At 47.7% G+C, this 27,791-nt stretch overlaps 2 protein-coding genes across 4 annotated transcripts in view; one reads left to right on the plus strand and one right to left on the minus strand.

Moving 5' to 3' along the window:
- AKT3 (AKT serine/threonine kinase 3) overlaps nt 1-10,761 on the plus strand; it is a 279,485-nt gene extending 268,724 nt beyond the window's left edge. Inside the window, exon 13 of the mRNA XM_003798812.3 lies at nt 5,214-10,761. Coding sequence (XP_003798860.1) covers nt 5,214-5,299 — 86 coding nt within the window. The 3' untranslated portion in view covers nt 5,300-10,761. The remainder of the gene's footprint in view (nt 1-5,213) is intronic.
- The window catches only part of SDCCAG8 (serologically defined colon cancer antigen 8), a 227,402-nt gene continuing 209,996 nt past the window's right edge, over nt 10,386-27,791 (minus strand). For 2 of the 3 annotated variants that reach the window (XM_003798811.3, XM_023518539.1), the window contains 2 exons: nt 19,556-19,682; nt 10,390-10,725 (listed from right to left, as the gene is read on the minus strand). In XM_003798811.3, the coding sequence (XP_003798859.1) occupies nt 10,696-10,725; nt 19,556-19,682 (157 nt within the window). In that variant the 3' untranslated portion in view covers nt 10,390-10,695. Of the gene's footprint in view, nt 10,726-19,555; nt 19,683-27,791 lie in introns of all 3 variants that reach the window. The other variant, XM_023518537.1, reaches the window with a different exon arrangement.

Genomic DNA, 27,791 nt, shown 5'->3' on the forward strand with positions numbered 1-27,791 from the left:
TCCCCTTTCCCCCCTCTTCCCCCTCCCCTCCATAGACCCCTTTCGCCTCTCTTCCTCATCTCTGTCCACCCCTTTCCTTGCCAGTATTTTTTCGGTTAATGTATTTCTTCATCTACTGTCTGTTTCTGCCACTAGATCGTAACACAGCTCTGAGAGGAAGGATCTCATTTGTCCTATTCTCTGCAAGACCCAGATTCTAGCTAGATGTCTGGCCTAGTGTAGGGGCTTGGTAACACCAGGTGAATGAAAGAGCAGAGGATGGCAAGGACCTGGGAGTTTCAAGGCCAAGAGGAGGCCCAAGTTTGTCTCCCCACTCGATAGCCATGGTGGGCATTGGGATAGGAAGGTCCTGATATAGCTCTGTCCACATCTTTGAGTCAGTTTTTTTTAGTTTCTTTATTTCTTTTTTGAGACAAGGTCTTACTCTGTCACCCAGCCTCAAGTATAGTGGTGTGATCATAGTTCACAGCAACCTCAAACTCCTGGGCTAAAGTCCTCCTCCTGCCTTAGTGTCCCTAGGACTACAGGTGCATGTCAACATAAGGTCTCCTCCGTCCTTAGTGTCTCATGTCAACATAAGGTCTCTTCCATCCTTAGTGTCTCATGTCAACATAAGGTCTCCTCCGTCCTTAGTGTCTTTTTCTTATTTTTTGTGGAGGTGAGGTTTCATTATGCTGCTCAGGCTGTGTTGAACTCCTGGCCTCACAAACTGCTTGGATTATAGGCATGAGCCCCAGTTTCCTTTCTTCAATGGAACCTTTGGCATTTATAGTCAAACAAGTTACTTTAGAAGTTATGAAAACAAGTAAATGCAAAGCCATGAGTGGATATTTTCCTTCAGAAATCCCAGTTTGGGAGGCAGGTTAAGCTTGAAAACGCTGGGACTGAGACCTGAGGAATTTGCTCTACCACTTACTCCCCTGGGACATGGTGGCCCCTGTGTCCAGTGCAAGGCTGGGTAGTCTCAGGGAGCCGGTTTTTGACCTGCTGTGTGGCTGAGAAGCCATCTCTTTTTTTTTTTTTTTTTTTTTTTTTGAGACAGAGCCTCAAGCTGTCCCCCTGGGTAGAGTGCCGTGGCATTACAGCTCACAGCAACCTCCAACCCTGGGCTCATGCGAGTCTCCTGCCTCAGCTTCCCGAATAGCTGGGACCACAGGCGCCCGCCACAACGCCCGGCCATTTTTTGGTTGCAGCCATCATCGTTGTTTTGGCGGGTCCGGGCTGGGGATTCGAACCCGCCACCTTAGGTGTACGTGGCTGGCGCCTTAGCCGGTTGAGCTATAGGCGCCGAGCCGAGAAGCCATCTCTTTAGGAAAGGCAGCTAGAGTTCTACTGGTTTGAATTGCCCTGTTTTCAGTTTTTTTCTAGCACCAGATGAAGGGGTCCGTCCCATGAGGACGACAGTAGGCTCAGCGCCGTAAACGCCATGGGCATGCGTGGAGGCCTAGAGGACAGGGTGGTCTGAATGTAGTGTTTGCAGTAAGAGCACAGCAAGAGTTTCAAAATTGATTTGGTTACAAGGAAGGTAAATTAGAAAATTAGGGATATCCCCCTCAGCTCATCAGGTTTTTTTGGTAATTGGCTTGAATTTTAAAGCCTTAGCTGTCAAGGACTAGAATCTCTTCAAAATTCACTGCTCCTACCTTATCCCAAACATCCTTGTCCTTGATGAGAACTGGTCATTAATGTGCATTTTACTGCTCGATTTCTAGAACTTCTAAAATGAGACTGACATGTTAGGGGTGTGTTAAGTACCCCAGTACAGTTTCCAGTTCCTCAGCTTCACTGATGAGCAGTGTAGGAGAATGTTCTTCCTGGCCTGTCACAGTTTATCACCGACAGCAGCTGTGTTCACAGAAGCACATGCGTCATTTCAGGTGTGGTTCACACCGTGGAAGCCCCAAGACCTCAGTGCCTTAAAGGATGGATCCATGTCTAGATGGAGCCATTGTAGTAACTTCCAACATAGTTTCTGGAATACACCTGCAATTGTGGGCCCGTGAAAGTCTGGCTTTCTCGGTGTCAAAAGTGGGGTGTGTCCCTGCGCTTGCCCTGGGCCCTGGATGGTACAGAAACAAGAGCCCAGCAATGTCACCTGTGTCTGACAGGGTGCACCCCAGCCTAGGGGGGTAGAGAGGGCACGGTGCACTCGATGTCTTCTGTCCCTATTCAGGATGTCTGGATGAAAGTGGGGTGACCGAGCTCAGCAGAGCATGGCTAGGCAGAGGCAGGTCTGCAGATGCCTCTGTCCCACAGTGGCCTCTCCTGCCCTTCAGCGCCGTGCGCAGCGGGCCCAGGGCCGGGGCTCCCTGCTGCAACCCGGCGCTGCAACCCCTGGGTTCCTTTAACGGACAAGGCAGCGTTTTCAGCTTGGCAGTCCCTGAATCTGTCCTCGATTCCTTTATGGGATAGGTAGAGGGAGAATCAGTGAAACCTTGATCTTCTCTCCTGGCAGCTTTGGGTAGCACTGCTGGCCAGAAACCTGCAGCCCCCTTGCTGCCGCCACACAGAGGCTTTGTTCACAAAGTCCACAGCAGTTCCCCATTCATTAGCAATTGTCTTCCCACTTGCCACCTTGCTTGTATGAAACAGAATGGAGTTATTTTTTAGAACAAATCAGCAGTTAGAAAGGCAAAATGTTCCATTTCCACCAACAGCTGCAGTAACATGCCAGATTGTCCTCACTGTGTTAATTAATGGAGCAGATTTTGGACTGTGTCGTCTTGCGTTACCCTCATTAATGGTGCTCTGCCTTCCTCTTACAGAGAGAGAGAATGTCTTTGAGAAGTGGGAGCTTTTTACTGCCATATAATTACATTTGTTAAATTCTCTAAAAAGATTAGGCAACTGATACTCCTTGGATCTATGGATTTAGATGTAGCTTGTAAGGTTAATCCTTCAGTTTTCTTTTTTCCAGATGTGTTTTTTGAAACATATTCCATGTTTATTATCATCTTTGAATATTACAGACATCCTTTGCAGGCACTGACTTATATATACTGACTGGGTGCAGCAGCTCTGACTTGGAGTCAGCGGCTGTGACAGCTGTCACCTCCCCTAGACCCTTCCAAGCGCAGCTCCTGCACAGACTGGCAGTGCCTTTGTAGGCCGTAACCAGGTATCTGGGCCTCACTGTCACTAAGCCTGACGACAGAAGGGAGCCAGAGTGAAAGAGAGTCTGGGAGATCAGTGGCTTTCTATCAGGATGTGGGGCCCTCACAGGCCTATCTGTGAAGTTTAGGTTTCTTTATATGGAGAAATGCCACAAGTTTGTTGCTGTGGTGACAGAGTGAAAGCTCTCTTTTATTCTCAGCTGACATCCAGTGGGACCCCTCAGCCTACAGAAGGCCGCCCATCGCCTGCCCCTGCTGGCTGCTTGGTGCACCCTCACTGCCAGGCTGGGCCCTCCAGGCTCAGGGCCCAGGGCCCAGGGCAGTTTCTGTCCTCACTGAGGGGGCAGGACAAACACCAGGCTTCCCATGCATGCTGTCCAGGGCTCACTATACGTTTGCTGTGCAGAAACACTCAGCAAAACAAAGCTGTTAGTGGGAAAACTGTTTCTTTGAAGTGTGATTGACACATGTCAGATTTGAACATTAAGATTTCAGTTGCTTTTTCTATAGAGTCTTTACACTCCATGGCTCAGCAGCGGATACGCCTTCATTCCCCAGCTCCTTAGTTATTGTCTAGTGTAGCCAGACAATAACTGCTAAAGGTATTGGATCTAAAAGATGCATGTGGTCACGTGGTACAAGTACTGGAAGGAATATTTTCTAAGGAGTCAGAGATTTACCTAAACTGCACCAGTCTGTAGAAACGCTGACCGTAGTTACAGTGGTCTGTTTGCAGAGGGAGAGACACCCCAGTTCAGTTTCTTTCATGGACCAGGGAGCCACAAATGCTTCTTGATAGATTATTCCTGCCTGAAACAGGGATATTTTGTGGTAAATTTGAGGTCAGAAATTTTGGTTAGTGGTTCCTTGATCCTATTTCTTAAAATCTTATGCATTAGGAATTAAATACTGTAAAGAAGAACAGTAAAAAAAGAAAAGAAATGCTCCTTACTCTTCAGATGAAGGCAAAGCAATCATCCTCCCCTGTTGGGTCAGTGCCTCAGTGCAGCGGATCTGGCCTGTGCACTTTCCGTTACACACACCCTGTGCTTCCTGGAGAGGCTGGAGAATTGAAAGGATTGGTCAGATACTTCCAACATGGATTTGAGGAAATGAAATTTTTTTTTTTGTTTTAAGAAAAAAAAGTTGAGTATTTGAAAGGCTCCTTCATTTTGATTGCAGAATAGCACTTGACTAAGTGAGCTTAGTTCGAGTAGAGAGGTTTAGAGGGACTTCCTCCCCAGGAGCCTGTGAGCCCAGGGAGCCTCGGGAACGTGTCTAGAGCTCTGTGTGTGGGGTCTGGACCGTGCCTGCCAGAGCAGACCACAGGGAGCGCGTGTGGGCCGTGGGACTGGGCCTGTGGCCACGCGTGAGGAAGCGTCTCCTGACCCTGCAGGACCGCAGTCACAGAACAGATAGGAGAAGAGGGTATAGGACCATCTGTGACTTTTTAAATCCAGGAAGGCAGGCACGCCTTGGGAGCGGCCTCCTGCCTGTGTCCTGATGAACCAGCACTTAGTTGCGGCATCTTTTCCTCTTTTTCTTTCTCTTAGTCTCTTTATTCTGGTATAAAGTTTTATCATAGGAAAACAGGGAACACTGAGTAAAGCTAGAAGTTAAATGTTGAATGAAATTTCACAGGAAGCATTATTTTGTAATCACACTACAAGCACCATGAAGAAAAAAATACAACACTTGAAAACAAGTGAGAATGGATTCTATGTAGATACTCTGGGGGCTGCAGATTTTGCTGATTGCTGTAATTTTGGTATACGTGGTTTTATGAAAGGGAATAAAAGGTTATTGAATATTTCTTTTCATTAAAAAGTTTGGTTTCTTTAATGGTGTTTTTCCCAGTTTCCTTGAGCCTTGACATTTTGATGTCTTGGAGGTGATTGTATAGTAATTCTTCATAGACCATGTGTTTGTGAAAATCAGATAATTTCTGAAGTGTATTACTGTATGTTTTAATGATAAACAGGTTTACAGGAGCTATTGCCTCTGTTAATCTTCCCTATGTTCAGAGTTAAAAAGATACAGACCAGAGATACTGTTGCAAAAAATAAGCATAAAATTAAAATGGCTGTTTCCCGCCCACAGATGATGAGGATGGGATGGACTGCGTGGACAATGAGAGGCGACCACATTTTCCTCAGTTTTCCTACTCTGCAAGTGGACGAGAATAAGTCTCTTTCATTCTGCTACTTCACTGTCATCTTAGATTTGTTACTAAAAACGATTCCTGGACATCACCACCAGTCCTAGCTCTTACAGATAGCAGGGGCACCTTCCGACATCCCAGACCAGCCAAGGGTCTTCCCCCCTCACCACCTTTCACCCACATGAAAACACACATAGACGCAAACACACTCCAGTTTTTTGGTTTTGCATGAAACTGTATCTCAGTCTAAGGTCTCATGCTGTTGCTGCTACTGTCTTACTATTATAGCAACTTTAAGAAGTAATTTTACAATCTTTGGAGGTCATGAGCCCACCATTGTTCATTTGTGCACCAATAGGCATCATTTGATCTCTTAGTTTCTGTTTTTCCCTAACAGTGAAGGCTAAATGAGATACACTGATTCTAGGTACATTTTTTAACTTTCTAGAAGATAAATCAAAACTAATTAGACTAAGAAGATTTAGCTTATAGTTCAGAATAAGCAATTGTGGAAGGGTGGTGATGTGCATATACAAAGCTTTAGTAAATCATATCAGATCAAAGCATAAAGTAGGCGTGTAGCACTAAGATTTGGCTGGAATTTATTAAGAAGCATTTGAGAGAAGGACTGAACAACTATAGAGATATATCTCTCTATATTTTTAATTCATGGTGGATACTGCAGAGGAAGCCCGATATCATCCATGGACGTCAAGACTTCACGGGCGTTCGTGGGCAAATGAACATTGTTCAACCCAGAAATGAAGGCAGATGCACAGTCAAAGTCACTTAACGCGTCTTACTATACAATTTGCGCCAGAGAGCATTTTTTCCCCTGTGCTTGGAAACCTTTTTCCTTCTTGATATTTATCACCTCTGATGGCTGAAGAATGTAGACAGGTATAATGATCCTGCTTTTCACCAAAATTTGTACACCAAGGTAAACAGGTGTTTGCCTTATTTGTTTTCTTTCTTTCAGTTTTACGTGAATTAGCTTTTAAAACTCAGATGTTAAAACTTTGAATGTCCTTTATGGTTTTGTTTATATTGCAGTAGTATTTATTTTTTAGTGATGAGAATTGTATGTCATGTTAGCAAATGCAGCTCCAACTTACATACGTAGACTTACTGCAGTTTCTTGTGACCCATGTGCAAGGAATGTACACACTGATGAGAATCATGCACTTTTTCTCCTATGTAAAAAAAAAAAATCGATGAGGCTCTGAAATGGTATATATTGGTTAGAATTTGGCTTTGGGAGAAGAGATGCTATCACTCAACCCCTTGGTGCTAAAAATGAGAAAATCCCCGACTGTCTGTGCCAAGGGGTTAATGAAACAAATTGACGTTAATGTTTGCTCATTTGAGAATTAAAACGTGACAGCCTGGCAACATAATGTAAAGAAGACAATGAAACCTGAATGATGAAAAGAAATGAACTTTACTTGGCAAGATGAACACATCTGGAGTATTTGGGAAGTAGGCAGTGAAGGTTAAGCACCTGGTGAGTTTATTGTGATCATGGTACACTTACCACTGAATTAAGCCATCAGGGATAAAACAAAAAGAGAACACCTCCAGCTTTGCTTTTTTCTGTATATATTCATGTCCCCAAATTCCAACATTCTCACTGAAAGGGGACGTGTATGCAAACCTCATCTTTTCTCCTTCATTAATGATGATCTTCAGATTAACCCTTTGGTGCTAGGAGCTGACATTTTCCAAAGCAGTCTATGAAATCCAAGGGGCTGGGGGCCGTTCTTGCAGCAAGCAGACGGCCTTCCCACTCCATGGAGTGATCATGGAAATGTATTTTAGTTAAACTATCTGACAGCTCCCAAATGGAAGACTACAGCATGGGGTAGTGTTAGGATTGCATCGTATGAAGAGCAAGTGACTTTCTCAGTAGGATGAATCACATTCATATGCAGATGTCTTAGCCTCTTGACGCTGGAAGTGTGGATTTATAGCTATGAAACCACTGCTGGCGGTGGGTGGGCCACTGGGACTGATGGGGGTCAAAGGGCATTTTACTAGGCAGCTAAGACATATTTAGACATAGATTTTATCCTAATTTTCATATTTCTACCTGAGTGAAGTTCATCCTTAGTACTGAATAGGAAGTTACAGTTAAATGCTAGTTCATTCTGACTTACACACATAGCTTACCTTTTTTTTTTTCCACTTGGAATTATGTTGGATGTTTCACTTTGACAAGAAAGTAGACTAGGAGGTATGTCTTTTAAGTTGTCTTGCATCCATTATCTAAGAATCAGGTGAGAGGCAGAAGAGCGCTGAGACTGGCTGATGTTCAGAGCACTTACTTCCTTAGAGGGAGAGCGTGATGCCGGACACTAAGCATGTAGCTTTTTGTTGTTTTGTTTTGTTTCCCCCAAATCATAAGGTGATTTCCATGACCTTGGCCAAGGACACTTCCTAAAGATTAATGACCAGCACTGACAGTGCCCCAGGCTGGCCATTCCTCACAGCTGGCGCTCAGCCCCCAGCCATGCCCTGGGCTCAGTCGCTTCTCCCCTCTGGGACACAGTTGGGAACACACAAGGTGTTTCTTTGGCTTCGATTTGAGCATCCTTTACTTTCACTCCCAGATCTGTCAGTTGACAGGGAGGACAATGGAACAACAGGAGTGTGCAGAGAGGGCGATTGTGGAAACTTCTTGTGTTGCCCGTAGCTGCAGTTTGGGGTTCTGGCGGGTGGAACAGGCTGAAAGCTGGAATCGTTCTGTGAGAGTGCAGTTCAGGCCTGCGGACTCCAGCGGGTTTTGTCACTAAGGTTGAACTCTTGTCCTGTTGCAGCCATCTTGGAAGAAACTGGCCTTTTCTGCTTGGGTTGTTGGCAGGGTCGCTCTCAGCTTTGCTTTCTCCACTAACCACACAGCATTATTCCAGTATTGTTTTCCATTCCCACACCTGATTTCCAGCTTCTTAAAGCTGACTGTTCTTGCAGGGGCCACTTGCTTCTCCTAGAGTACAAAGTAAGGGCCTTCCTTACTAACTGCAGGGTCTCTATATTACACCTCAATGTACACACTTTGCTGCTACTGTTTGTACTGTCTACAGTAGAATTTCCTTATCTTGCTCCTGGTAGTGCATTACAGGCAAGCATGAAATGTAAAGTATTTATTTAAATAAAAAGAAAACCTCTAAAGTGGTAATTGAATTACCTCCCTGTAGCTTTATAGTCTGTGACATTTCTCGACCTTGCTAGTTCTTTCATTAGATCCATGCAAGATCTAGTCATCTGGTTAAGGACTTTAAGCAGATGCAAATATGAACCCAAGAAACTGTATTACTATTACTGTTGGTCATACTAAAACTGTTTTATTTCCTTAAGTAAATGACCCACAAGGATGTGAAATAACTACAAGAAACTGTTTTGTACACTGTACATCCTTAGTATTTTTACACGTATATGATAGGGATGCACATTATTTTCCTTCGTACAGAAGCTTAAATAAAGCACTATGTCAATCTGCTACTTCTCTGTTTGTTGTTGTTGGATGTGGTTCTGTAATCTCAGAAAATTAAATACTCTTTTCTGAAAAAAATTTTTAATAGCCCCACATGGCATTAATCTATCCTGTATAAAATGTGAGAGGAAAATATGTAAACTCCTTATAGCTCAAAACACACGCAGGATTATTTTTATGGCAATAGTGCAGTTCTACAAACTCTGATGAAGGGCTCCTTCCAAAGGGGGGGCGCTGACCTCTCAGCACTGGGTTAGGACAGATCTACTGTGAAGCCAGGGACGGAGTAGGTCTCAGACCTGGAGGATCATTCAGACCTAACGATCTTTACAGCAGAGGGCTTGGACCACAGTTCTGAGTGAGCGTAGCTGGTCTTCAGGGTCTTCCTGGCCACGCAGTGCTCTGGATGCTTCCTTCTCCTGGAGTATGTCTTTAACACTTCCTGGCAGGGTAAACGTAGATGGGGGAATAGTGGGATGGCTCGACTGCAGTCTGACTGATGTGGAATCATTCTGGATGGGCCTTCTTCAGATTTTACCTCATAAAGCTACTATTGTAGAGACTTGGTTTTGCTCCTGTGACTAAGCCAGATAGAGGAATGGCTTTTGGGACTAGAGTTAGTCCAGTGTGTACCTGTGTGTCACACAGCTAGATATGAGGGCATTCTTACACATGCTCTTCTCTCAAAACCACTGGGCTTGACAGATCCAGGAGGCTGAAATAAAGTGACCTCTATAATTCTTTAACGGTGCTATTTTTAGAATACTGTATAACTTATTCGCAGTATACCTAAAACAGGACAATTAAAATCGTATGTGACAGCCTTTATGTCTAGCACATTTGATGAAATCAAAAACTTCTGAATCTGAGTAGAAGTTCTATTTAAGGCTTGAACCTTTTACATGCTCACATGCTCAAGAGGCTGGAATGGTCTCTTGTGTATCATGTCACCGCCTCCAAAGCCTAATCCACATCGACGCTGAGTGGCAGGCTGAACCCGTGGTAACATCCTCTGTGTGCTGAGATGATGATGATGGATCCCTGGCCAGGGGACTCGCCTGAGGTCAGGGACTCACCCCAACAGCAGCCTTGCCTTTAGTGTTCATTGTCATCCTCCAACACGACACGAAACTATCAGTGTCCATTTTTATTACTTTAAGCATTTGAGGGCTTAACTGTGTATAGTAGAAATACTATTTTAGACTAAAATAATGATCTGTGTACAGATATTTGATATACTCTTAAGTAAATTTTCTAATTTCACTAAGTATGTTTTTAGGCTCCTCTCAAATACTGCATAATGAAGAAAAAATCTGACACCACTAAGCCAAAGATGCTTTTTTGTCTGTTTTTGTTGTTAACAGAATGGAAAGAATAGTGCATAGTGCTTCCTGGTGTCTCCTGATGGTGCACAAATTGGTAGGATGCTAAATAACAATGGAGTCTTCCAGGGTGTTGATTAAAGGCAGATCAAGCTGCAGGATGCTCCATAGCTCATGAAAAGAGAAAGGAAAAATGACTGGCAGGAAAACGTCGTCCTAATACACTTTGGCCTAGTTAAAATATGTGCCTTTTCAGTGTGTTCTGTTCATCACTACAAGGTAAAAAGGAAACATTAATCTCAAGTCTTTAAAAACTTCATTTATTGGAATTCATATGTACCACCTACCATACAAATGAGCAGATTTAGAAACATAACTTCAAGCCATTTCTGCAAACATTATACCAGGAGCTCTCCTCATCTAGCATTAGACTTCAGCTCCAGCCTGTCCTTGGGACCGGGACACAGATATGGAGATGAGGATGAGCCCCACAGCAGTCTGAGGCGGTGTCACCTGGGGAAGGTCGCGGTGCATTGTGGCATATCAAGTATAATCCAGATGAATGTAAATATCTTTGTAAATCGTTTATTTCACTCTGTTCCATCCAGGTCAGCAATCAGATTGTGGCATGCTGGGTAACTGGAAAAAATGATAATAAAAAAGTAAGTTTAAATAGATCATGTTCTTCAACGTGATTTTTCTTCTCATTTGCTCCTTAAGTTACCTTTTATGGCTAAATTTTTGAAAACAAGTTTCTTTTGCCACAGGTGTAGAAATTACATGTAACCCATTCTAGGAGAAGCTTCGCTCACCCTGACCAGACATCAAAGCCCTTGTCACAGGGAATATAAGGCTGTTTGTTTGAATGTTTTAAATTTGAAAGCAACCCATATTCAGACATTTGTGTGCCCTCAGAAATGAGGATAGTCTGATCCTCAAGACTGATGTTAGGACCCGACTGGAGAGCCACCTCTCTCTCCCCTGTCCAGGAAAAGGAGATTTGTACCAGAAGCTCCTTACAGAAAACTCAAATAACCTTATGGTAGAAAAATCTAGAACAAAAATGGTATTAGGCCAAGTGCCCCTAAGAAATTCCTGGTGAAACAATGCAAGCAGAAACCTCCAAACTTTAGCTGCAATTGATTGTAACACAAGTAAAGGCATTTTCCGTGGAAACCTCTCACATGCCGAAGGGGTGCAGTGATCTCCTTCTTAGTTGTCAGAAGTTGAGGGGAGAACTCCAAGTTAGGGAAGTAATGTTAGTAATGTCATTCCACAGAAAAGCCTTGAGCACTAGGATGTGCTCCAGGGACAGTTCTTGCCCTCTGGGAGTGTAAACGCCCAGTTTTCACTTCAACAGATAAATCAGAACCTGGTGCTGCTCCAAGGGAGCTTCTGTCGACCCAATTTAAGCCGTATCACTTGCTAGGGATTTCCAAGACCGGACAATGAGTGAAACCAGAATTCATACAAGAGAAAAAGAAAAAATACATCAAAGTTAACCTGTTGCCTTTTTTTAAAAGCAAGAAAAGGTAACATTTGCATTTCAAGTAGATTTCCCAGTGTGCAAGACACTGATGACCCTGTAATGTTCTGGGAGTAGAGTGGTTCTGGCAGGGCCATGTGCACAGCCCGGACGCACACTGAATGCAGGTGGGTGGCCGGGGAGTCCACTTGCACCCCTGGAGCCCTACCCTGGCAGCAGGGGCTTCCTTCTGTCCTCAGTGGAATACCCCCAGTCCGGAGGCTGCCACCAACTCAATGTGACTGTCAAACACCAGTTGCCACCAGGATCTGACCTGCCTTCCAGTCCTAACTGACCTGCCCGGCACAGTTGTGCCAAGTGACTGGTTTGAATGACCCTCCTTCCCTGCTCCATGTGCTGGCCCTCTCAGGCCAGCAGCCTGAGGGCCTGCACTCTCTGAGACAGTGGCTAGCATCCTAAGCTCAGCAATTCTAAGGTGATTTTGAATGCAAAAATAAGCAAAACTTTAACAGGCATGTTTCAAAAGAAAAATTTAACTGCACTTTGGATAAAAACACACCCATCCATACACAATACAAAATAGTGGTAAGGAGACCTGAAGTGGAAATGTGTCGACTATTTTTTAAGCCAAGCTCCAGGAAACTGATATGTCTCATAATGAGGTTCTGTAGTGCCTGTGGGCTCCAAGGCCGTCTAGTAATTAATCATTCGAGCCATTCCCTGCTGGCACTCAGACTGCCCTGCTGAAACCGGCGACCACCTACTCCCGTGGGCCCACACCGAGGTGACAGATGTGAGGTCCTCAGCAGGAATGGAAGTCAACAACCTGAATTTCCCTCCCTGAGGCATGTGGGCTGTCCCTGTCCAGCTGGTTTTATAGTTTATCTGGGGCAGGTGAGAAGTTCCACATTCACCCTGACTTTCTAGTACTCACTGCTGCTGTCCCCAGTGCCTACAACTGCACCCCACCCAGGATAAGCATTCAGGAGGTCTTTGCTGGAGTGACTAATTCACCCTGTGACATCACTGCTGTGTTGCTGACTCTTCAGTGACACACCCTTCCTAGTGCTTCCCCCTCTCTATCCTAGAGCACATCCAGGGACACAGAAGTTCAGCTACTGCCCAGAGCAGGCTTATCTGCCATCACTTCACAGGGATTATCAGTGATGCTTCTCTCCAGAAAGTCCTTCCCATGGTCCACACCACAGTGGCTATAGTTTCGCTGTCAGAAGAGGTAAGCGTGCATACGCCAGTGGGGTGTGGCGTTCCTGGGTGGTGGGACCACATCTGCAGTTACATCTGGCCACCCTCCAGATCAGAAGAGGGACAACAAGGTGGCTGCTGTGCCACCGCTACCCTGTCCACAGAGAGAAGTGCTCCCACCTACAAGCCCAACTATTGTTAACCCATTTTTGTTCTCATTTTAAATCCTCACAGACCCTTTTCTTCGCAAACCTTGACTTTTGTGCCTAACTTACCTCTGAAGTTTGACTTTAAATTTTGAGGATTAAAAGTGAGTTGCTCTGGGTGACCTGGATTGTTCCCCAAGCCACCAGGCTGTGGGGTCCAGCCACCCTTTCTGCTGCTTTGTTCCTAAGCCAGCCAGAAACTCAGGAGAGGGTGGCACCACCTTGCCTTTCTGCTCATGGGAGACCTCTGTGCTCCAGGCCTCTGGTCTGCCCTGGGCTCCCATCTGTTTGTCTTTTCATGTGTCTCCACCCCAGGATCTCAGCCATCTTTCTAAAAGTAGCACCCCCTTCCTCTCCACTCCCTACCTTGCCCATGTGCACTGTGTGGCCGGGTCAACAAATGGTTCTATTCCTTGTGACTCTGGCAATAAAGCATCTATTTACAACTCAAGAGGACAGATCCTCCCTGCCTCCATCTGGGGCATTTCAGAGCTTGCCCGGAGTTGACAGAGCTCCGGCAGCCACCCTCCTCTTGGAGCTGCCTCTCCCTGTGTTCTGGGAGCTGGGGTCCAGCCACTCCTCCCTCACCCCTGAGGACCCCTGTCCCAGTCCCCCCCAGCCTGTGCTCCAGCCCATTCAGTTCCCAATTCTATTCACTTCATTCTTCCTTTCTCTAAGCCTTATTTTCCTATCTGTACAAAATAGACATTAAATTGTCTCAAATGGCCTTTTCAAGTCTACAATGATATCAGCACTGATCCTGTTGATTTCATAACCATCTATGCTGGGCTCTGTGGAATTTGAGAGCTCCTGTTTAAAGGGAAGCTAGTTCTGTGTTTTTTTGTTTAAGCCAGAAATCAAGTGATAATAGTAACTAAAAAATATATCTGAAGTGGCACAGAGCTGGATTTGAACCCAGGCAATCTGACCTCAAAATCTGGCCTTTCTCACGTGTGGCTCTCCTGCCTGTTCTTGCCAGATTTGTGGAAGGGCACCTGAGTGGCTGGTTTGTCTTTTGTGGAAATAAGTCAGATTTGGAACAAGCCGCCACTTGAACTGGAGGAGAGGGGTGGCCTTGGAGCAGGATGCCCACCTGGTGCAAGGCAGTGCTCATCTGCAGAGCCCCACAGCAGCCCTGGCCCTCCCAGCGCAGAGGGCACCAGCCTCTGAGAGTCAGCTGTTGGCAGCAGCCACGTAGGGTAGGAGCACACAGCAGAGTCACCGCAGCCATTCTTCTCTCACAGCTGCCTGCTGGGCCTCTGACCATGCCAGTCCTACAGCAGAGCTCAAAGCCCTGGGCCGCTTGTGCACGGGGCCTAACTTTGCTGCCCCAGGGCTCCAAGACAGGAACAGACCCACAGAAAGCAGCGGGAAACAGGACCCAAGGCAACGCAGCAGACTCAGGGCTTCCTGGAAAGTACCGCCTTGGGTGGCCTGGGGCTCCTGGGCCCCCATAGGCAGTGCTGGGGTGGAGGGTCTGGTGTGTGCGGGTCTCTCCTCCTACAGCATCTCAAAACACAGTGTTCCTGCCGCAACATGTGGGGAGCGGGTTTGTAATCTTCCAGCCTTCTTGAGTCCTCTAAGTCACGAGAAAACTTCTCTGCACATGGGCAGGTCTGTGTTTTATATGAACCATGTTTCCATGGTAAATAGATTTTAAGAATTTCCAAAGGACAGACAGTGTCACCAACAGCAGAGAGTGGAGCCTCTGGCTGCCTCATGTTTGAAAGCGTTAAAAATAAAGACAACATTGACATTTGGGGTTGTAATGTGACGGAATTACAGTCTTTTAAAGGCAAGAACCACTTATCTACACTACATGTAATATTCAGTGTTTTGTTCACTTGTCTAATTGGATTAAAATATTTAGCTCCCTTTAAAATCTTGATTGTGAATTTATATTGCAAAATGTAATGTCTGACTCAGGAAGCAATAAGTAGAGCAAATGTATTGAAGCAATAGAAAATTCAATTTATTTTTCTTCCATGACTCTAAGTCTGAAAGTATTCACGTTTGGACAGATCGAACGGTTCACAGAGGAGCAAATCTGGCTTAAACGAAGCTCTGTGTGCTTTGCAATATTAATTGTGCGCAGAGAGCTCAGCTACAAAACCAAGTTAAACGGCATGCTACTGGAGGTGCTTGGGGAAGTTTCTCTGCGGGTCGTGAGATGCTTCTGTTAGAAACGCAGCACTCGGGGTCTTATGTCATTCCTTGAAAACACTCAGGCAGCAGGGAGTTAATGACATTTTAGCTGCATATGTTCAAGTTTATTTAAAAAAATATGCAAGTCACTTTGGTTGACAGTGTCTTGTACACAGTTTTGAAAGAATCAGGGCAAACTTTAACAGAGTCAGTTTTTATTTGAAAAATATTTTCTGGGAATGTATCAGTGTTTATTTTTGAGACTGACAATTCGGGTGAAAATCAGGATAAAAACAAAAAAACAACAATTTGGTTGAAATCAAATTGTTTGTTTTCATCTATTTAGAATTCTTTCCAAAAAATCTTGGTTCCGGAGGAGGCTTTTTAATTTATTTTATTCAGTGTATTTGCTGTTCTATTCAAGCACCATCTGTCCTACAGGTAGCTAACTCCGTAGAAGCTCCTAAAGCAGCTGGGGAAGGCCCACAGCAAACTGGGTGACCACCTCCCAGTCCCCACTCAGTGCCCTCCACCGACCAGAGGCTCCCTCCTCAGCTGGCAGAGCCTACCTGCCCCCATTCGGCTGCTGCATTTCTAAGGCCTCCCCTCCCTTTGCTTCTGGTCACAACAGGCCTCTCCTCCCTGCATCTTCATCTGCGTCACTGCTTCCCAAGCTTGTTTTCAGCTCTCTCCTATGAGTCCTTTGGTGTAATGAGATAATGTCGATGATCTTGAATATAATCACATATGGCTGCTGGATCCATGCACAAGTTTAAATCAAATTAGAAAGTAAATTCACTGCCAAGAATGCTTAAAAGTCATAGGGCCAACTGATTAACCACTGACAAGTCAGTTTCAGACTCTGTTTTCTAAACTGTAAGTGATTCATATGAAGGGACTAAAAGGGAATCACTCTCTAGACTGAATGCCGAGTACAGAAACAACAGCTTGTTTAGGACTCTGGCTAACAGAAAATGCAAGTCAGTCGAAACCATATTCATTAGCAAATAAGTAAATAGACACATGAAATCATCGTGATAGTTAAGGTAATCCTCTCCATGGACAGCTAACTTCTACTTTCCCCTCTCCCACATGCCATTCTCCCCAAGACAAAACTCCTCTATTTCCTCACCAGCTGGCTCCACCCTTCCTGGCCAGATGTTAGAGCCTCCAGGCTCTGGGTTCCAGCCCCCTGTCATGCTCCAAGCTGCCAGGCCTTACCCAGACTCCCCTGGGACCCATGTCCCTCACCCTGGATACCACCCCATGCCACCACCATGTGGTCTCAGCCTCCTCCAGCCAAGGCCTGCATCTCAAGGAGAGGCAGAACCCCACTGCCTGATCCTGCCCTCAGATGGAAGGCACGGACGACGCCTGTATGAAGACTCACAGTCCCCGAGGAAAGAACAGAGGGGGTTGTGTTTGGCCACAGCTGGGCTGGTGCGTCACTGTCTCTGCTTCCACAAGGACCAGCATGGCCATGTCAGGACATTTACAAAGCCATTTTCTGGAAGTATTTTTCCCCGGAGTAAGGCAGGAGACGGACAAAGCCATTGTTTTTAGTGAGTCCTAAACTGAACACAGCCAGGAAGAAACCCTGGGGCTCCGCGGTCGGCACCTGAAGCCTGGGCTCAGGGCCCCCTGTGCCACGGAAGGGAGGACGGGATCCTCGGGGTGGAGGCACTGACTCTGGGGCACAGTTCTGTTATGATCAGCTCCCTCTGCCAGACATGGATGTATTTCAGAATTTAAGCAGAAACAGTTTAGAAAAATGAAGCTTTCTGAACGGACTAGACGTTTCCTGTCAGAGACGACAGGCCAACCGTGCGCCCCGTCATCTGTCACCTGCTTCAGAGCAGCAGGGTTCAGGACAAGGGAGTAAATTGAAGGGATGGATGTGACTCAGATTCAGAGCAGCTGCCAGGACCAGAAAATATCCATTCTCTTTTGGGTATTGAGTGGACTGAGATTTTTAGAGTTTGACATGCCCAATTAAGTTATGCCTAATTCATCTAGGCTGAGAAAAATGGAAGCCTTAGCTAAACCGTCCTTAAACTGGAGATGAAGGCAGCTCTCACTGTCAGATGCCCATGAGCTGGGCCCAGAGGGCTATCCAGGAAAACAGAATGGGTGGTTAATCACTCTGCAATGCTTAGGAGGTAGCATCCTTCGAAATAACTGGTCAGGGTCAAAAGCAGCTTTACCTTCAAGGGTGAGATGAAACTGCCTCACTCAGTGGTCAAGTTTATTCCACGGGAAAAATGCCCGCAGAAGTCCAAGTCCACTGGGAGCCCCTACCTAGAGACTAACACAACAACTCAGGAACAGTGAGCTGGCTCTGGGTTTAGATACTCAGCAGGGAGCTTGCAGAACTAACCCCCTGCCTCCCTTGTGACCACTAGCACTTGCTCCTAAAAGCCATTTCCTCTACCAAATTCTTTTGTCATGTTCATATCAAAATAACTCCAAGTGTAATATCCCAATCTGAAAGGCCTCTTTCGAGATAAGCCAGATGGGCCAGCACCAGATAGCACAGGTTGGGCACATCATTTCTATTGCTTCAGGCAAGGGAAGAAAGCCCTGCTAGGTTTTCTGAGGATTTTTTGAGGTTTGGGGCTTTTTAATGCATTTTGTGAAAATTTTGCAATTCATTTGGCAATTACCAGAGTTTTAAAGGCCTGGAAGAGGCTTCTAAGCATCGATGGTCCATGTTAGGATCTGAGTGTGCAGTCGAGGAGGCAGATGGGGAGTTAAAAGGCAAAGCCCACATTATAAAGATCCAGTTCAGAACTGAGAGGAGAGTGCCGTGTGCACTGTGCTTCTACAGAAGACTGTCCACAACCGGACATCTGAAAGAGCTCTTGGGCTTAGACCAAAAAGATTCATTCATGCCATGAAGTCATATGTGGCAGGAGCCTAGTCACCTGCATGAGACCTGGCAGCCTAAAGCTGGTATCTCTTAGGGCCTCTCTGCACAGCTGGGCTCAGGCCTAGGGCAGGTGGAGAATGAAGGACTCTGAGAAGCAGAGCAGAGGGGAGTGAAGCTGGTCCTGTCACAGCCGGCTCAACAAGGCCTCTGCCTTCCCGATGCTTCAGGACCACTCAAGATGAAGAGAGAACGGAAGAGCAAGCCCTGACATTTCTTCCAGCTGTGACGGGCCTGAGAGCCGTGGAGCCCCTGCAGCTGCACTCATTAGTGTTTCCAGCATCCCTTTGACTTAGGTGGCCATATGCCCACTGTGCAGATGGGAAAACCAAGGCTCAGAAGAGAATGAAGTGACTTGTCCAAGGCTTCACTACAGTGACACAGTAGGGAATCTTTCCTTTTCTGGCCCCAGACACTCAAGAGGTTCTTAAACTTTTGTGTCCTCCAAAACCACCTCACGGCTTATTGAAATGCAGTTCCTGGGGCCTGCTCCCAGACACACTGCCTTGGGATGTGGGGTGAGGCCCTGGCATCCCAGATAATGGTGGCCATGTGGCATGTGGCTCAGACTTCAACCAATGCTCCCTGCCTTCCCCATGTGCTGTCTCAGAAACACAGGAGGATGTAGAGGCAGATTTCCATCTCCAGCCTTAGCACAGAGACAGTCCACAGTTATGATTTGTTTTAAATAATAAAAGAATGCTTTGCAGAGGGATTTGGTGGGCTGAGTGGAAAAAGTATTTACAGGCTCCTTGATGACCCTTCAGCACAGGATCTTTCTGAAAGGGGAATGTCAGACAATTCCACTTCGTTTTCATTTCCAGATGCATTTTTCCTATTAATCATTTCAAGCACTTATGGCGTGAAGTCCCCCAGGCACTCACCGAGCACCTGGGTGCAAACCTAATTAAAGGCAGAGGCCACGGCCAGCCACGGACCACCTCATTATCCTAACAAATTGCTTGATGGGGCAAAAAGCACAGCCTTTGACAGGAAGAGAAGCAATTAATAAAAAAAAAAGTTCCTCCCGCACTTCAAACTCACCTGTACCCTTTCTTCCTCCATCATCCCTGCTGCTGGCCCCAGATCTAACCTGAGGGAGCCTGGGCTGCAGAGTCAGACTTAGGCTCCATCTGTGGGGTCCCTCCTTGCTAGCTGAATACATTTGTTTAAGCCTCAGTTTCCCTGACTGCAGACTAGAGACCACAATGTCAAGCACTGTCAGCTAATTTAAGACCAGACTCCTGCATTCCATTCACGACGACTTCCCTAATTGGAAACACCTCTTTCCTCAACCAATTCAAACTATATGAATCCTTCCAAGGAAGCTGAAAGCTGCTCTCTTCTAACTGGCCTGCCCTGACCACTGCCGCCCTCGCTCCTGAGCTGCAGGGGGCCCAGCACTCTGTGGCTTGCATTTCAGCCTGTGGAAAGCCCCATGTGCAGAGGGCCCAGTGCCCTCTGAAGGCCGCGCCTGCCCTCACACCGGGTTTGGCATGGTACCTGGCTACGCAGATGATCCACCTCTTCTGACAGGCTCTGTCTTTCCAGGAGAAGCTGGTTCTGTTTGTTGAGGAGCTGCACCAGCTGCTCGGCTGTGGCCTGGCTGTGCGCATCCAGCTGCCTCAGCCTGGAGAAAAACCCACCACAGCATTAGAGACGGACCTGAGGACTGGGGGCTGGAGAGAGCAGCAGGGACGACAGCAGACTTCAGCCTGCTCCGCTACTGTGTGTCCCTGAGGGCAGCCCCCCAAAGTGAAGCATGAGTGGCATGCCTATCCAGGGTCAGCCTGGGGTGCAGGCTCTGGCTAGCAGCAGGCCTGGGCAAGCCTCTGAAGGTCACTGGCACTGTTCCGGTGTGCGTGGGAACTGGGCGGCCCCCTCCCCACTGCCACTTAGACAACACACAGATAAATTGAGTAAGAAGAAAAACTGAAACCTTAAAACTCGCAAACAGAAGTCAAAGAGGGGCCTAAATGCCTCGCTGTTCATCTGGAAACGTCTCTGGCAGGCCGAGCAGACGCCAGCCCTGGCTGGGGAAGTGGGTGAGGGACATGGAAACACTCAACTAAGGGTTTTCCATTATTAATCACTCAATCACGAGCTCCGGCATCGCTGACCAGATGTCTTTAAAGATCCTAAATTTGTCATTCTGCTGATGGGCCCTTGTCTACAGACTTGCTAATTCACTCAAACTATTATCCTAATCTGTCCACAGTCGGCTTCCTACAGCCAGCAGCACACTCACAGGGAGGAAGTGTTGGCTTTGGATAAAATTTAGAGTTCAAAGACTACCCAGAATTGTTCTGGGAAAAAAAGTTGAATGTGTGCACCACCTCACCAACCACAGACATCAAAGGCAAACTGACTAGCATCCTCACCAGGAAAAGATTTTAAAAACTTAGGGTGCATGTCAAACTCCAGGCTACAGTGTCACAGGCCTCGCAGCCTCTTCTGCAGACTCCAGCCCTGGGCTGCCGTACACTCCAGCTCTCCCAGGCTGTTTCTGGTGAGCTCTGAGAACAAGCAAGTATTTACAAGGCCAAAGATTTGGTCAGCCTCAAGAGTGCAGCAGGTGGCTTTACAAAAAAAAAGAAAAATGACACAGCAGCATTTGGGCACAGGTGAAACCGCACTGTGTACTCTAGTACTAGAATCTGTGTACTCTAATACTGGAGTACTAGATACTGCTAAAATCCTCACTCTCCCCCTTACTCTCCTGCAAAGTACAACCCTCGTCATTTCTCAGACTGCTCCCCCGCCTCCCCGCAATCGCCCTTCTCTGCCTCCCAGGGATTTGTCCAGAGTCTATGCTCAAGGGAGCCTAAGCCCTAGCCCTGTCCCCTCCTCAGAATGCTCCTGGGCTCCCTGTTAGCAGTCACACCCAGTGTTGTGCCAACTTCACCCAGGCTGGGGTAAAGAGCAGGGACAGGAGGGGAAAGGAAGGGCCAGGAGCCGCTGGGCTGGCCGCTGGCCTGGCCACACCCTCCACAGGCCTCTGGCTTCCTATGGGTTCTGGCCGAAGTGGGAGGACTTAGGCGCCAGACTCAGAGCAGCTTTCGGTGGCCCTCCTGGGTTTCTAAGATCATGCTGGGGCTGAAGAGATCAGCAAGGATCTCCCCCCAGGTTCGAGTGTCTTCCTGGTCTGTGCTGTGTCCACGAGAATGGTGCTTCTTCCACCCCACTTCCCTGTCCTTCCTCTGATCTTGGAAGAAAAAGAAATTTCCTTCTGCTTGGGAAGCCTCATCCAGCCTCCCGCCTCACACCCACACTGATACTTGAAGCCAGTTTTTGCTGAGTACTAGTCTAACAGCCACCCCACTAAATGCAAACCAAACAGGCTTTCCAGGACTGCTTCGTGAACACTCAAAGCTCCAGCAGAGGGTGGCCGGGAAAGGCAAGGACGCCCGCCAGCAGGCTGGGGAGTCTGCCTCGGCCAACCCACTGACACATGCAACCAGCCACCATTCATTTCACCACCTACTCTGAAATGGAGCACTGGCGCCAGTCCCCCTGAAGGGACAGAGGATGACAGCCTTTTGCCTACAGAGATAGACAATCTACGGCTTCCATATTTGTATTAGGTGAGAAGATAAGTCCTAGGCATGGAGAAAGCCACAGGCTAAGAGCTCACTGGCGGCCCACTAGCTAGAAAGAAAGAACAGAAACAAGATGAAGGACACCATGAAGGCTCAAGCCTGCTTCACAACATAAAAAGCCTGCCAGGGGCAGCTCACACTGGTTTGGCCTCCAGTGAAGGGGCCAGTGCCAGCTCCTGCCCAAGCCTCCTTCCTACGGACTCCTCAGAGCCTGGATGAGGCTCAGTCGGGGTGTTTTGCAAACTGGAGGCCTGACTGCTGCAGCAGTTCCTGACTGGCCGGGTCAGGTGCCCGGGTCTGAGTGGCAGGCCAGCGGGCTCTCCCACAAAGCACTCCTGCTGAGAGGAGTTGGATCCCTGGGAACGTCCAGCCCTTACTTCACAGCCTTAGAGCCGAGGATGGACGGGAACTGACTCCTCTGTCAAATCAACTTGACCTCTCCCAGCAGTTCCTCTCAGGACTACTTTTCTCCCTGTAAAAAACTGTCCCCTCGTTTTTGAGGGTCAGCCTCCTTTCTGTCACCCCATATACAGCAGTGACATCCCTCACAAGCTTGAACAAGGTAAAACAACAAGCCCAAACCCAGATTTATTTTAAAAAAATCCAGAATTTAGATAAAAGAGACTTTGTCAAGGAAACACATTTCTGTGGACGCTCTTTCACAGCTAGTATGAATATTGGGAAAACAGATTTTTTTCAATTAAAGAGATATTATTGGAAAAGTCTCACATCTTGCACAACCCAGCCTCTACTCTGTCAATGGAGTTCATTACCATCACTGAGGCCTCTAACTGTGCCCGTGCAGGTCCTAAAGGTATCAGCGGACACAGGGTTGTAGTTTACCTGCCATGGTTAGTACTCTCATTTGTGATGTCCTCGTAACTTCACCTTTCAACCAACCACAGCCGCATGGACCACCACTGACAACAGCTACCATCCACAGTTACCTACTGAAGCTGATCACTGAGTAAGTTAATCAAGGTTATCAGCTTTTATTATTAGAAATAATAAAGAATAATTTATTTTTGCAATGCTAGGAGGTGCATTCTAGCATTACCATCCCTACTGTTCAGAACAGAAAACTGAAGGTGAGAAGTTAATTAACTTGCACAAAGTCACACAAGTAACTGGTAATGCAGTACCCAGGTGTTCTTAACCATTGTTAATACTTGGTTAACTTATGAGTTAATTCACCAAACCAACCCACCCTTGGTGTCAAGTACTAAGATAGACGCTGGCATTATGTCAAGGACCTTCACGGGGTCCCCAGCCCACCGCAGAGAGACTGCCCTGGAAACAGACAGGTGGCTTCAGACAGGATGCTGCCAGGCATGTGGACGGTGGCCACCGCTGGGGCTGACACCAGGTCCCGAAGGCTGCGCCCACTCAGGACACGGCTCATCATCACAAACTGAGCCTGTACTACGTGCCAGGCCCTGTGCTAAGTGCTTGCCATTTATTAACTTTACAGCTCACAACAATTCCATGAGGTACAAATTATAACTCTTCAAGGATGAAGAAACTGAGGCACAGGGGCCAGCTGGGGTGAGGAAAGATGAGCAGCTCACATGTGGACACACTGCAAAGGCTTCAGTGTGTGGAAACTGCAGCTGGGTGGTGTAGCTGGACCACAGGCTGCCCAGAGGGAGGCAGCAGGAGACTCGGTAAAGTGGCCCAACAAACAAGCATGTACTTTGTCCTGCAGGCAATGTGATGCCACTTACCAAGAGAGGGTGGCAGGAGGGCCAGGCCTGGGGCAGAAGTTCTGTGGTCAGGATGAGCTGGGGTCTGGGACGTGCACCTACTCATCAGCTATGTGACATGGACTAAGAAGGGCCAGGCTGGATCTCAGCTGGCAAGCTGAACCTCTGAACGCGGAGGCCGTGAAGGAATACCTGGCAGGACTTGCCAGGAAAAGACGCAGAGAGGTTCAGGCTCCCTCAACCTACTGGCTGAGACCCTGTGCTTCAGTGAAGCTGGCAGAGCTCGAGAAGGCAGCAGGACTGAGACAGATGACCTCAGAGGTGGGGTGAGCCCAGGAGGGAAGGTGAACCTGGAGGTCTAGGAGAGACCTCAAGGGGGGCGGCCAGTTTGGGGGACATGCCACCTGGTGGCAGTACACACGTGTGATTAGAGGCACTAGAAAAGAAAGGCTATTAAGGTGAGGGGATGGTGGCAAGAAGGGGTCCGGGGTGGGAGTGACGTGGGCCACTGGGGAGGAAGCCCAGAGGACAGAGCGGGTATCATCAAGGTGGGCTTGCCAAGACAAGAAAGCACCTCGGGCAGAAGACGGGGCCTCCCTCCCTGAGGCCAGAGGGAAGGCAGCACCGGGTGTGGAAAGGGCACGTGCCCAGGTGGAGGGCACCACTGTTTGCTGAGGAATGGAGAACCGGGGAGGTGGCGAGGGAGCCGTTGTGGAGGAGCAGGGTGCTTGCTAGGGACAGGGACATGTCAGCCAAGCTGAGGGGTTGACTGCTTAGGAAGACACAAGGCCAGATCTCACCTTTGGGTGACCCTCTCCCCTCGGTGTTGGCCAGGGCTCTGCTCCCTTGACCCCTGCCTGCTCTCACACTTACTCTTTTTTTTTTTTTTTTTTTTGCAGTTTTTGGCTGGGGCTGGGTTTGAACCGGCCACCTCTGATATATGGGGCTGGAGCCCTACTCCTTTGAGCCACAGGCACCGCCCCCTTGCACTTACTCTTGATCTTCAACAGTCGAGAAACCTTTTCAGTGTCAGGTCTCAGGAAAACTGTTTTGAGAGAGTGTAATTTCCTTTGTCTGGGGCCCTATGTCTTCAGCTGGTTTCTCTGTAAGGCATTAAATAATGAAAGGAGCAAGGTGGGTGGGGCTACAGAAGTCACGGGGCCTGCAGCAGGTGGTTAGGCAGCAGCCCTTCCTGCAAGAAGGAGCCCCCAGCAGCCTGCAAAGCACACACAGGCTCCAAGCACAGGAAGGAGACAGACTCGCCGGATTTCAGAGCTCACCCCCAATTCCTACCTTTTTCTCCCCAGGCCCACATTTCATCTCTGCAACTGGCAGAAATTCTGAACAAAATGTCTTTTGTTCCCAGAAAATCCTGGGATCCTCAGGATGTAGTTGGCATCTGCACCGTGCTGTCAGGGAGCAGGGGAGACCTGTGGCCAAGGCCCCCTCAGGAGCAGAAAGCCATCCCCTCTCCTGTGAAGCAGCCGCGCTCCCCTGCCCTCACAGGCATGGGGCCATCAGCCAGTCCATGAGGAAGGACGCTTCCAGGAAGCACTGAGCCCAGGCTGGTGTCACTATCTAATCTCAGGCACTGGACCCATGTCCTTGAGGACCTGCAGGTGCACAACTGCCACCCTGGGCAGGACAGGGACTCTTGGGGGAAAAGAGCAGTTGTCCTGTGCTGGGGGAGAGGGGTCAGCATGGGCTTCCCTTCCCTGCAGAGGCATCACCAGGAATTTCAGGAATGTGAGGGGCAGCAGTTACCATGGGAACACAGGCCCAGATTTCTAAAGGCACAAAAGCTCATCAGATCCAGGAGGACTCAGAAGTATGCTGGGCCTGGGCAAATCTCTATTGGTCCAACAGCTATCCTCTCAGCCACACCCTGCAAGCATTATCAGAACCAGTGTTATTTTTTTTTTTAAATATGCAAGACTTCAAGATAAGATGGAGCAAATGGTGAAATACAAAACAACTTTATAGAGCTGAGTGGGCTGGGGAAAATATCTTATGCAAAACAGAAGCGGTGCAAGCTGCCAGCTCTGGTCCTGTGCTTCAGACACTCATTTGCTATGAATACTGTGAAAGCAAGTGAATACATATATTTAAATTTTTTAATGTTGTATGTGATACATACAAAATATATGCAATGTATAAATAAGTTGTGAGGTATAATAACTAAGTGAACACTCGTCAACCTTGGGTCTCTGAAGCAGCCCACATAACCTCTGGCTAGGAGGAGTGAGAGTTATAAGTAACATCTGTAGCTTAATAATGGAACACCTTGGTGAAAAGGGCATGGGGAGGGATTTGGTTCTCCAAACAAGCATGAGAGAGCTCGCGAGACGAAAGCATCAGTGAACTGGCAGTCTCTACAATTGTGGTCAGCCTTATATGAGGCTGGAGCAGCGGCCAGTGGCGAGCGTGCATTCTATCACAGACCTGCTCGCTCTGACTTTGTTTCTCCTGTCTGCAGAACGCCAGCACGGCGTCTCTCTGCTGAAGATCACTAAGCTCTTCTAAAGACTAAGATCTATTCTAAGACTACTTCACCCTCAAAGACTCTCTCCCTCTCCCTTCTGCTAAGGTAAATAGCCCTCAGAGCAATTGTTCCTGAGCGAGATAACAGCATAGCACTCCACGTCCAGAACACAGATAGGCTGGGGCTGGAGCCCAAGCAGTCCTGGGCCCTGATAAGTGGCATCCACGAAGGGACCCCTGACAGGTCTCTCCTTCAGGCCAGGTCCATTCTTCCCTGGGGTGGCCAAGAGATGCATGCATGTATGTTTTCAATTAAAGAGAAGTTCTGGTTTTCATGCAACCATTTCACCTGGGACCGTCCTACAGATTACTCTGGAGGGTTTGTGTTTGGGGTTTTTTTTGCAGTGGCAGTAAAATGCCTTTAGTTCTGAAGTGTGTTTAGACCAGAGCCCCTTCCATGTGGTCATTCTGACTACAGCAAAGACCCACAACTTCCCTGGGAGAGGCGGCCTCTTCATGGAAATGGAAAACATTTTTCAAACAACATATGGATTAAAAAGGCACAAATATGTTAACTGTATAATATGCCCTCACTTCTCTACTACTCCCAGGAGTATGCTCTAATATTTATTGGGCTTTTACTAAACAGCTAGGTTTGTAAACATTTACATTCACTAACTGATTTAATCTTCATCACATTGTTACACAGTAGGTATTCTATCATCTGCATTCTGTGCCTGAGGAAAAGCAAGACACAGACAAGGGAGCCATTCGACCAGGCTCACACAGCTCCAGGCTGAGCCGGGGTTACAGACGCCGCCAGGGACGTCCAGCCCAGTGCAGATCACCACTCTCCTTGACTCAGTTCTGGTCTCTCACTTCCCCACCCTCCCGCCCCACCTTCTCAGGCATCTCTTTCTTCTCCACCAGAGAATGCTGGTGGGACCCAGGGCTGGGCTCAGCTCTCTCCTTACTTGAAGCATCTGGTCTACGTGGCTTTTTTCAACTACACTCGTGGCTCCAGGTGGAGAGGGTGAGGACGCGCAGCACTTGATCCAGGTAGGAGCACATGGACACAGCTCAGTCTCACAGTTCAGCAGCTCTGCAGATGAGCATTCTGTACCTCTAGTCTCTCCCAGCCCGTTCTGTGCCACCCCTTCCCCCTTCACTCACCAAGTAGGACTGTCAGCATCCCTCATCCACATTCCCGCAAAGCCTTCTCACGGGGTTATCTGCCTCCACTTGGCCCCCTCAAACCCGTGTTCCCTACCACAGCTAGACTAGAAGGATCTTTCTGAAACCTAACTCTGATCGTGGCTATCTCTTTGACTGCCTGTGGCTCTAACTGTAAGGCCCAACTCCTTGGCAATGGTGACAAGGCCCTTCACTTTTGGCCCCAGCCACTCTCCCACTCCTCCATTCCCCGTATCTCCACCCCTCTAAACCACCCTGCAGAAATGCCCCATTGCCTCTTGTCCCCACACTCGGGTTGTGCCCTCTGCCTGGAATGCCTTCTCTCCTAGCACTTGTGGCTGACCTCTCCCAGTTCTGACTGCCCCAAACTTGAAATGACCCCCAGTCCTCTCCCCTGTAACCTGACGCATCTTCCTCCCGAAGCCCCACATTGCCACTGTCACTGCTTGCCTGCCTCTGCCACTGAGTTATGCACTTCCCGAGGGCAGATGCGGGATCTTGTTCAGCTCCCTGTCCCCAGCATCAGCAAGGTGCCTGGCATTTACGCTGTTGAAATGAGCATAGCACTTACCAATGCACCATATTTATGCTAAAGGTAAAACCTGTCATTTTGTCTAGAGTGTAAATGTGCTTTAATATGTAAGGTTGATAACTTTGTTCCTGAAAAAGTATAACACATGAAATAATTTTAAGCACCCTACCGGAATTTGCCATTTCATTAAAATACTAAAATCAGTGAATGAGTACAGGACCTGGAAGTGA

The sequence above is a fragment of the Otolemur garnettii genome, unplaced genomic scaffold (genome assembly GCF_000181295.1).
Source record: "Otolemur garnettii isolate 467f Iridium unplaced genomic scaffold, OtoGar3 scaffold00141, whole genome shotgun sequence".
In the NCBI taxonomy this organism is placed as follows: Eukaryota; Metazoa; Chordata; class Mammalia; order Primates; family Galagidae; genus Otolemur; species Otolemur garnettii.